General features: G+C 49.3%; 1 protein-coding gene across 1 annotated transcript; it reads left to right on the top strand.

Moving 5' to 3' along the window:
* The first annotated feature begins 234 nt into the window (after positions 1-234).
* On the top strand, positions 235-9,474 carry HSPD1 (heat shock 60kDa protein 1 (chaperonin)). The gene is made up of 11 exons (XM_010158093.1): positions 235-412; positions 3,165-3,417; positions 3,965-4,047; positions 4,919-5,014; positions 5,323-5,416; positions 5,783-5,951; positions 6,281-6,380; positions 7,299-7,544; positions 7,876-8,050; positions 8,631-8,809; positions 8,900-9,474. Exons 1-11 carry the CDS (start codon positions 239-241, stop codon positions 9,050-9,052), a joined length of 1,722 nt encoding a protein of 573 aa, XP_010156395.1. The 5' UTR covers positions 235-238; the 3' UTR covers positions 9,053-9,474.
* The last annotated feature ends 1,379 nt before the right edge of the window (positions 9,475-10,853 follow it).

Below are 10,853 nucleotides of genomic sequence, written 5' to 3'. Positions count from 1 at the left end.
GCGGCGCTGCTGGAGGCTGCTCGGTGCGGAGCTGCTGCAGCCCGGTCTTGCCCTGAGGGTACGGGCTCCTGAGCCCTGCTCCCCGCGGTTGCTGTGCGCCTCCATTTCAGCCACTCGAGAAGCTAAATCTGACTTGTTTTACTGCCCGACTCCTTCACTCCCTTTTTCCATTCTAGAAGAATCTGCTCATAAGCTTACTGCTTACATTTTCTAACGGATTTGTTTTAATTTTTTAGACATGCTCCGTTTATCCACAGTACTCCGTCAGACAAGGCCAGTGTCCAGAGCACTCGCCCCTCACCTAACACGAACATATGCAAAAGATGTCAAGTTTGGAGTAGATGCTAGAGCTCTCATGATTCAAGGAGTAGATCTTCTAGCAGATGCTGTAGCTGTCACCATGGGGCCAAAGGTAACGGAGGACTTGGCATTTATCTTATGTTAATGCTTTGACCTGGTTGAAGACACTGTAGCAGCAAACAGTTCCTCTCAGTAGAGCTGTGTGACTGCAGATTGTAACACGGATGTGTAGGGGCAGACTCCTGCAAGCAGCCATGTTCTCATTTTTGTCACTTGAACCACGCTGACAGCGTGCCTGCTTTTCATGCTGACAGAGCGAAGTGCATTAGAGCACTGAAAGATGCAGTACGCTTGTTTAAACTGTTGAAGGTTGAGGGGATGTGCACAATAGGCTGCCGTGGCTCAGCTGATGGCCTATGACGATGCAGTAGATGCTTCAACTGTCTGCATGGGGAGGTGGGCTAAACTGGCATGTGAGTTTTCTTCTTACAAGTCACGGTTTCATACCACTACACCTCTCAGTATTAATAAGGTGAAAGAAATGCTGAGGTGTAATGTTGAGTTTTCAGTTGGCTGGTAAATGTTATCAGCTTAAGTGCAATTCAGTGGCAGTGACGTTTTTGTTGCTTATAGGATGGCAGACAGTGTGTGATTCCCGGTGGGTTCAGGGCCTTGGAAAACGAGTTACTGATTTCTGCATAGTCATGCCATGTGCAGTAAGGCTTGAAATGAGACCCGTTTGTACGGAAGAGACACTTTTTCTTTGGGCTCATAGAAATAACTTCCATGTAATAACAGCATATGTGTAGTAGCTCTCCTCAGAGTTGTTTGGACTCTGTAAAGTTCTTTCATGTCTCCCTTGCACATTTTTGGTGCTCTGTTAGTTCTCTTCAGTGGCAAAAATGCCATAAGCAGAGCAGGTGAAGGTTAAGGAACAGGGATGTTGGCAAGCTGTGGCTGTTTTCCAGAGAGGAACAAAGTTTAAGTGTAATGAGTTAATTTAAATCCTGGGGTTTTTAGCTCGGGCTACTTTGTGACTGCCTAAGCATGGCTTTAAGGCACTGGTTAAAGGGCAGCTCCTGATGCAACTGACTGTAACCTTGGGGGGTTTTGTTCCGGTGTTCTCGCTGTATCTGCTGTTCTCCTTGTACAGAGATGCAGGGGCTGTGCTGTAATTCCCGATTCTGCTCCTAGCATTTTTAAGAAATGCTGCTTTGGTGAGGAAGGTTCCCTTTGGCCTTGTTCTGTTTTTAAAGAAACGTGGTTTGCACAGTTTTGTTTGTGCAAGTACTCAGGTTCTTTATCTGCAGGACTGTTACAAATGTGTGTGTATTTACTGGTGGTGGTCCCTTTTTCAGACACACAGGTAAAAAGTGTTTGTTGAGTTCAAGTCCTCTAAGGTGGTCGGGTATCAGTGGATTTTGTTGTGCCACTCTCCTTGTAGCTACCAGCAAACATTTGGGATGAGACCGTGTTAAAACAGAATAAAGTCAAGCAAAACAAGGGGAGACTGCATGAAGAAGTCAGTAGCAGCATCCTCCAGAGAGAGTTTTCCTACTCTTGAAGCACTTTCACCTTCAGGAGAAGCACAGGTCAAATGAAATAGCAGAAACAAGTCAGATAATGCGTTATCTTGGCATAATTGTTCCATAGCACAGTTGGAATTCCGTAAATGCGGTTGCAGGTTGGACCCTGGTGACTGAAGCTCACTGTTCATCCTGAGCTTCCAGGACTAGCTGTGCTTCAGAAGCAGCGAAGCCTCGTGTGGCAGGAATCCCAAGTTAGTTAACTCACCGAGGCAGCCGGGAGCCTGCAGGCGAGGAAGGGGGCGCGCCATCGCGCTGTACGGGAGCCCTTGGCTGGCACGCTTGGCACGTGACCCAGGCTCTGCTTGGAGCCGAAGCTGTGCTAGCTGCCATCAGCTACGCCGTGTCGGTGTGGTCAGCCCTCAGCTGGGCCTGACAAGCCGGGGAGGGTTCTCAGGCAGGCTCAGCTGGGGTCAGTGGGGAGGGGGGGCAGTTGCTCTCCCTTCCCCCTTCCAAGAGCTCCAGCTGTCAGGATTGCTGAAGAGTTTCAGGGCAGCAGCAGAGCAGAGGTGTGGCTCCTTGCATTTCTGCTGCCTCCGGCTAAAACTGGGACAGCTATTAAAGCGATGGAATTCATCTGGGAACAAGCAATTCCCTTGTGCAGGTGCAGCTGCCCCACGTTCCCGGTGTGCTCCATGGTTTCCCATGTTAAGTCTCTTGTGTAGGATAATCCAGCTTCTGGGTTGAACGCAAGTGCGAGAGAAGAGCGAAAAACGGCTTGTTAACTTGCTGTGTTGGAGCAATTACTGCCACACTTCAGCACAGATTTGTTAAGTGCTCTCAGTCTTCTTTGCTGACCGCCAAGAAGGTTTGCAAGGGTCTGCCTTTCTTTTTTCCAGCACATGCAAGGAATTGAGCTTTTCATTACTGTTTTTCAATCACAAACCTTACGATCTGATGGAGACTTTCCAACCTTAGTTCAGTGTGTGTCTAAATCTTACTTACAGAGGGAAATATCCCTACTGGAGGGAAGCCCTTAAATTATTTTTCCCTGTAAGGCCAGTCTTGCCTTAGCTGCGGATTTTGGAGCATGTGGTATTAAGCGTCGTAGCTGGGGAATGAGGCCTCGTGCTGTGGGAGTGCAAAGCCTCCGAGCCGTTTTTCCCAAACCTTGGGAACGTGTGTCAGAAACAAGCCCTGGCTGAAAGCTGCATGCAGGGTGATGTTTCTGTTTGGCTGTGGCTGTTCAAAAGGATTTTCATCTTCAGATGAGCTCTTGGAGTAACGTGCTGTGGATTACGTGGCTCTGATTTAATGTTGGCTCTCTGTCCCCCGTAGGGAAGAACAGTTATTATTGAACAGAGCTGGGGAAGTCCCAAGGTGACAAAAGACGGCGTGACAGTAGCAAAAGCAATTGACTTAAAAGACAAATACAAAAATATCGGAGCCAGGTTAGTGCAAGATGTTGCCAACAACACCAACGAAGAAGCGGGAGATGGTACCACTACTGCAACAGTACTTGCACGCGCCATTGCCAAGGAGGGCTTCGAGAAGATCAGCAAAGGAGCCAATCCAGTAGAAATCAGGAGGGGTAATTTTCTTCCCTTGTTTTTAATCTTTAATCACTGTCTTTTTACTTTTCATTTCCTGAATAAGTTGCCTTCTTTTTGAACAGCCCTATAAAACCTTATATGAGGGATGATACATAGAGAACCCACTTGTTTGTTACATTACTTACTCTGAAAAACTATTTTTCTAATCGTTTCACTGGTTTACATGCAGTTAAAACACGCCTCATTTGTCATGGGCAGATTCCCCTTACAGCCAGTTCTGCAGACTGCATGAATTCGCTGGTGCCAAGTAAATAACTTTGCCATCCATGTCAGTCGTGACAGACAGTATGTCACACCAGTTCCGGAAGTGATCGCGGGGTACACGACTGACAGTGTGGAACTAGGCCTGCTAGCCACTTGGTTGTGAATGTGCAAACTTGATGCATTTTTGCAACGTGGACTTTGGTTTGAAACTTAACCTGTTTGTGTGGGGGTGGGTTTGGGTCGGGTGTGCTTTTGGCTTGTTTCCTCTCCTCCCTGTGCACACCGTGTTTGTTCACTGACCTGCACTCTGCTCATCTTTAGGAGTGATGCTTGCAGTTGATGCTGTCATCACTGAACTGAAGAAGCTGTCCAAACCCGTTACAACTCCGGAAGAGATCGCACAGGTGAATAAATAAAAAGAAAAGAAGGCAGCTGTGGTTCAGAAGAAGTTTGGTGAGGCCAGGTTGTGTGTGTGTGAGACCTGAGCGGTTTTCTTTATACGTCAAGATTCAGAGTAAGCTTCACTGAATGGTCTTCACGGTGACGCTTCACTGTCTTGAGTTACTTGAAAACCCTGATACTCTGCTTTCACCTGCACTCCTAGGAGTTAGTTTATAGAATCATAGAATGGTTTGGGTTGGAAGGGACCTTAAAGATCATCTAGCTCCAACCCCCCTGCCATGGGCAGGGACACATTGCACTAGACCAGGTTGCTCAAAGCCTCATCCAGCCTGGCCTTGAACACTTCCAGGGAGGGGGCATCCACAACATCTCTGGGCAACCTGTTCCAGTGCCTCACCACCCTCTCTGTGAAGTTCAGAACTAGGTGTATGTTCTCATCTCCAAGTTTCATTCCAAAATGCGGACTTACACCATAAATTCCTCTACTTGAGAAGAATTGACAAAAGCAGAGATGTGTTTGTGGCAGGGAGGGGATGGCAGGCTGTGGGGGCCGCTGCGGATCTGCTGGGGAGGCTCAGGCTGAGGTGGGTGCCCAGCTGGGTCTCGAGCACCAGGTGTGCTGCCCTTCGTGGTGCTGTTCTGCGTGGGGCTGCAGATCCGGATGGCCGTGGGAGCTCTGGCCCCCTGCTGCAGCTGCCCCAGAGCCGTCAGCTCTTCTCACGGGGTTCTAGGGTCCCGGTTTGGGTGCGCTACAGTCAGCTACCCTGCGCATCAGGAAACGGTCGAGTTGAAAACAGTTAACCTGATTCTCTTTATAATGAGGAAACAAATCCCTTGCTTGGTGAAACGAAATTCAGTGGCTTGCTCTTTCAGGTTGCCACAATATCAGCGAATGGAGATCAGGAGATCGGCAGTATAATCTCTGATGCCATGAAAAAGGTTGGACGCAAGGGAGTGATCACTGTCAAGGTAAGAACTGGCCAACTTGCGGACAGATTGCCAAGTGACAGTCTCGTCTCCAGTTAGGGCTGGCTTCTGTGGTACGGGGTGTAGCTGCTGCTGCTCACGCAGTGTCCCACCGTAATTCCCCAGCTCCCCTAGACCAGGGCTTGATCACTCTTCCCTCTTACAGACCTTCTGTTTTGGAGGGGGAAGCACATGAGCTGACGTGTGGTGCAGAGCCTTTCATTCTGTTGTGCCTAGGATGCCACAAATATGCTTGGGCTTTTGGTGGTAAATAATGGATCTCTGACACTGACTTTCTTGCGTCTAAACAGGATGGAAAAACTCTAAACGATGAATTGGAAATCATCGAGGGTATGAAATTTGACAGAGGCTACATCTCTCCGTATTTTATCAATACAACCAAAGGTGAGTTAACAGCAACATGTCTCGTACCTTGTAGTGGCTCTTGCAAGATGGCAGTAAGGGGACCTGTTCTAAAGATGTCACAACCCGTCATGCTGCATCCCACGGCGGTAGGGCACTGGGGTCCATCCCTGTCAGAAACTCCTGAGAAAAACTTGTCATCTGTGGGGTGCTTTTCCCTGCTGTGTGCACAGTGTCTGTGCTCGTGTCAGCTCAGGCCTGCGGTGCTCCTTAACAATGTAGAATTGAGGGTGGAGTCTTGGGGAAAACAACTTGTGTCTGTTTGCTGCACAGTAGCTCCTGGAGTTAAGAGGAGCTTGATGTACTTCTGCGGTCAGATTGTTCATGTGGGGTGTGTTGTTTCTGCAGGGCAGAAATGCGAATTCCAGGACGCTTACGTTCTCATCAGCGAAAAGAAAATCTCTAGTGTCCAGTCCATAGTTCCAGCTCTTGAAATCGCCAATGCTCACCGCAAACCTTTGGTCATTATTGCTGAAGATGTTGATGGAGAAGCCCTCAGCACTCTAGTCTTGAACAGGTGAGGCTCGAAATCCATACTTTAGACAAATACTGCCTTTTTTGGTGTGTTTCCAGCCTTTTAAAGGCATACATACTAAACTGTATATAGGAATTTGCCTCGCTCTTGTACTTGTTGTCCTCTTAGCACAGTAGCAAAGGAAGAGCAGCTTTGAACATAGCCATCATTGCATCAGTTCGGATGGAGTTCCAGGTGTTTCTTAACTACCTTTGTGAGGAAAACCAGCTCTGTTTGTGCAGGTCTCTGTCTGCTTCATTGTTAGGGCTGTACTGATTAGACTCGTTCTCTAAACCTGTGTCAAATGTTGCTTTCTGAATTCTTCCTTTCAGACTGAAGGTTGGCCTTCAAGTTGTTGCTGTAAAAGCACCAGGTTTTGGTGACAACAGGAAAAACCAGCTGAAGGATATGGCAATTGCTACCGGTGGGGCTGTAAGTCGTCATGTTTCGATTGGCTTTTTGCTGTAGGACATGCTGATGGTCTTTAAGGAGGAAAAGAACATACCTTTTTGGGCCTTTGGTGTATGTGCTGTGTTGCAGGCTGTGTCCTGTTCATTCAGAAATGTGACTGTAACTCTAATGTTTGAATCTGTGGTTTTTTAAATGCGGGTATTTGATAACTGCTGTGCAGCACAGCCTTGACAGGCCGAGGGTGCCATGACCTTTCACCTCCCTGAAGTCACACACAGTTTCCTTGCAGCACTTAACTGGTGGAGGGGAAGGAGGAGTGTCAGGGGAATTTCTGAGGACTAGCAAAGCTTTCTTGCTGCCTTACAAAACTGCTTGTCTCATTGTTGCCCAGACTTGAGGGACCAATGAACTCTTGTAAAATATCTGGAATAGACCAAATAACTTTGTTTTGTACTCAACTTCTCAAATAGTTGATGTGCCGATCAGTGCCCCTTAAAGTGCCTGTTTGTGCATGCACGTAACAGCTGTAGCGTGATACTGGGATCCCAAGGTGGCTGTTGGCATAGAACGTGGGGGTTAAGCTAAATGGAGCACAAAGTAAGGAAGCCAGCAGCCTCTGTTCTGACATCAGTTTAGTGCCAACACTCGGGACTCCTTGGAGTGCAAGGAGGACTCCGTACAAAACTTTACTCCCCAGGCACTGGGAATTGATGAATTGCATGAGTTGGTCAGGAGCGAGCAGCTGGCAGCTCCCCATTCTGTGAAGGGCAGTTTGTGTGCACCTGCATGCCTGGGCTCCCCCCGGAGAAGGGAGGAGTTGAGCCGCAGTAGCAGGATTATTCTGCAGTGCTAGCCTGCTGCCTGTGTTCATGTTCTGTAAACTAAAAATGCACGTGTGGAGAAGCTGTGAATGCCACATTTTCACATCGTCTGTTTCAGGTGTTTGGAGAAGAGGGTTTGACCCTAAATGTGGAAGACATTCAGCCTCATGACTTCGGAAAAGTTGGAGAGGTGATTGTGACCAAAGATGACACTATGCTTCTGAAGGGGAAGGGTGAGAAGGCTCAGATCGAAAAACGTATCCAGGAAATCATCGAACAGCTGGAAGTTACCACAAGTGACTATGAAAAAGAGAAACTGAATGAGCGACTGGCCAAACTCTCTGACGGAGTAGCAGTACTGAAGGTGAGATGCTCAAGCTCTCGGGAGAGGGGCAGTGTCGGTCCTTTGTTGCTGGTCTGAGTTACTGCTCTTGGTGGTCTCCTGATGTTAGCAGCCAGTGGGGTAAGGAATTGGGCCTGTTGTATTAAGGACTAGATGAAATAACAAACTACAGCTGTGTTCAGGCTTTGAGTGCCAGGGGATGGATGATGCCTGTTGGCAGGGAATGTGGGTTTGCTCTCTGACACAGCTTACTTGCTGGCTGTTGAATGTAGCGGCAGCAGCTTGGTAACCAGCAGAGCTCTCCCACCTGGTCTCCGTGTGTGGACCTTGACACGTGGGTTCCTTGTCGTAGGTGGGTGGCACGAGCGACGTTGAAGTGAATGAGAAGAAAGACCGAGTTACTGATGCCCTGAATGCGACCCGGGCTGCCGTGGAGGAAGGCATCGTTCCGGGCGGCGGCTGTGCGTTGCTTCGCTGCATTCCAGCATTAGATGCTTTAACTCCGGCCAACGAAGACCAGAAAATTGGTAAGTAAGCTCCTTGAGCGTGTGTGTGTAAGTGCAAAGGATGGACTCTCCTCTGTCCTGAGGCCTGCTAAGGTGAACTGCAGGCTGCTCTCACTGAGTTCTTAGTTAGTTGGTCTTCAGAACCTCACACCCTGGTGTGGGGGTCTCCGCTTGGCAGCGGGAAGGAGCTTTCACTGCCTCCCTAACTTGGATGTGAATGAACCACTGACAGCGAAGCGGCAGGACCCACGGCCGAGCCCTGCCGGTCGCTGACGGAAGGGTTGCCTGTTCAGCCATCGCACACAGACCCAGACCCTAGGAATGCCTAGCGGGTGGTGTGGCAGATGGGGTGGGGAAGGGCTTTGTGCCACCTTACAGCAGCAGTGCTCCTTGTGACCTTCTGCAGAGGTCACACCGAAATGTGTGAGAATATACTGCAGGGATTTCCTGTGTTGGCAGATGACAGGTAGCAGAGAACCTTCTCCCTTGGAACTGATCGAAATCGCTGTTGCTCAGAGGGTTCCCTGTCTGCCTGGATCTCCAGCAGGTGAGCACGTGCCTGGTGTGCAGTAGGTCACGCTAAACATGCCCTTTCTCACAGGCATTGAAATCATAAAGAGAACACTGAAGATCCCAGCAATGACCATTGCAAAGAATGCAGGCGTGGAAGGATCCTTGATAGTTGAAAAAATCCTGCAGAGCCCAGCAGAGGTTGGCTACGATGCCATGCTCGGGGACTTTGTGAATATGGTAGAAAAAGGAATCATAGACCCAACGAAGGTAACCTGAACTAGCCTGTACCCCAGCTTTCCTTCCTCCCGCCTCACCAGACGGTCAGCAGGTACTGAGTTCTCTCTTCCCTGTTTTTAGGTTGTGAGAACTGCCCTGATGGACGCTGCGGGTGTTGCCTCTCTCTTGTCGACAGCAGAAGCAGTGGTGACTGAAATTCCTAAGGAAGAAAAGGAGCCGGCAATGGGAGGAATGGGCGGGATGGGGGGAGGAATGGGCGGTGGCATGTTCTAATTCCTGGGCTAGGGAAGCAGCATGAGCTGTGCTGTTGGCTGACGGGCCTGACTTTACCAACTCGGCTGTCAGCGGACGAGGGTGGATAGTGACTGGAGGAGGCTGGTGTTGAAAAGAATCACTGTAACCATCAGTTACTGGGTTTCATTGTTTACAGTCATTGTCCATGCCTACAGATAATTTATTTTGTATTTTTGAATAAAGACATTTGTACATTCCTGATAACCGGGTGCAAGATCCATCTACCAAGGTCCTGATTCTAACTTTAAGTTAAGGCACTTGATGTTCTGGCTCAGAATTTCTGGTGCTTGCCAGTACTCGGAAGAACTCGGAAGCCACTGTGCGGGAGACTAGACACTTGTGTACAAAGTAGGCAAATACACAGTTATGTGACCTTTATGTAATAAACTGCTCAAAAGTTATAAAATGTATCACCTCATTGATGTGCACACAGAGCCATGGCTGCAGGAGAGCCCTGACGGCTGCCTGCTTCTTCTGGCATTTACTAGGCATCTGCCATGTCTGCTGGGAAGCGACAGGGCCCTTTCCTCCAGGACCATCCTGCTGGCTCACCTCTTTCTCGGCAATACAAGGGACTTCGGTTGGGGTAAGAAAGGCCTTGGCTGAACTGACACGATGGTTCCCTGAAACACTGAACAGTGCTGTGAAAGTAAGGTGTGTGCACGGACCTGGCTTTGCCGGGTCTGCGCTGTGTCTCCCACAGTACCGGGTGTGGGAAGTGCCCTGCAGGTGTGCAGTGGGCAAGTCGTCTCTGCTGAGAAATGGCTGTAGCTCTCGTAAATATTTCCCTTGCTCAGGTGTGGTACGCAGTTACCTCCTTGCCTCCAGCCTTACTGTCTTGTCTTCCAGCTTTCTCATAACGGACTCTGGGATTTGGTTGGGATTACTGTGCACCAGATGCTGCTTTACCCTGAATAATGACAGCTCTGTTGGCCACGGGCCGTGCTTGTGGCCCGGGCAGAGCTAGTAACATTGATGTGTGAAGTCTGCTGCTGCTGTTCAGCTCTGCTTTCTGAACCTCACAACAGGGGTGTCTATCTCCAATTGTCTCAGCCACCAAAGCTGCTTTACAGCTTCTCTGTGCTTTAAACTGACCTCTTACTCCAGCTGCCACTTCCCCACCTTCCTACCCTCACAGAGACCTACCCTTCAGACAGCACGTGTGACATTTCCATCTCTCTTCCTAGAAAATACCTAAATGCCTAACTTTGTCTCAAAATGTACTGCCCTGTGTTACTCAGTGTGCTGTTCTGTGTTAACCAGGTGGATGACGGGCGCCATGGTGGAAGGGCTAGCTTCAACACCTGACTGGAACCTTTGCCCTCAGTAAGGAAGTCTGGTAATTCCTTTAAGCAGCACACAGGTGGGAATTAAAATGTGTTCAGACCTATTCACTTGCATGTCTTCAGGACCTGGAAAGAGCTTTGTTAACGTCTGAAAATGAATTTACCCAGGCAGCTGGTACTGCTGTGAGGGACCCATCCTTCAATGGCAGCATGGCACTGAAACAAAACCGAGTTTGTGTGCTGTTGTATGAGGGCTTTTCGGTGACCACTGGCCTTAGGTGTGTGAGCCTGCAGTAAGCACAGCGCCCCAGTAGAGAACTCTGCATCCACATTCACCTACGTGCACCGTAGTTCTTGGCAGTAACCCCTGGTTTAAAGTTGTGCTGGAACTGGGCCCGCTGGCATGGGATGACGTGTCCGGAGTGACGGGAAGGGGCAGGGAGGCGAGTGCAGCCAGCCAACATGCCGCACCTGCAACGGGGCTGGAGCCCAGA

The sequence above is a fragment of the Eurypyga helias genome, unplaced genomic scaffold (assembly GCF_000690775.1).
Source record: "Eurypyga helias isolate BGI_N326 unplaced genomic scaffold, ASM69077v1 Scaffold33078, whole genome shotgun sequence".
Lineage (NCBI taxonomy): Eukaryota > Metazoa > Chordata > Aves > Eurypygiformes > Eurypygidae > Eurypyga > Eurypyga helias.
The sequence above is the reverse complement of the archived record's forward strand: the minus strand, read 5'-3'. Positions and strand labels throughout refer to the sequence as shown.

Excerpts from the sequence above, each read along its gene's own strand:
- HSPD1 (XM_010158093.1), top strand. The coding sequence starts at position 239 with ATGCTCCGTTTATCCACAGTACTCCGTCAGACAAGGCCAGTGTCCAGA. Across the intron at positions 413-3,164 it reads CTGTCACCATGGGGCCAAAG|GGAAGAACAGTTATTATTGA; the intron begins GTAACGGAGGAC and ends TGTCCCCCGTAG. Across the intron at positions 7,545-7,875 it reads ACGGAGTAGCAGTACTGAAG|GTGGGTGGCACGAGCGACGT; the intron begins GTGAGATGCTCA and ends TCCTTGTCGTAG.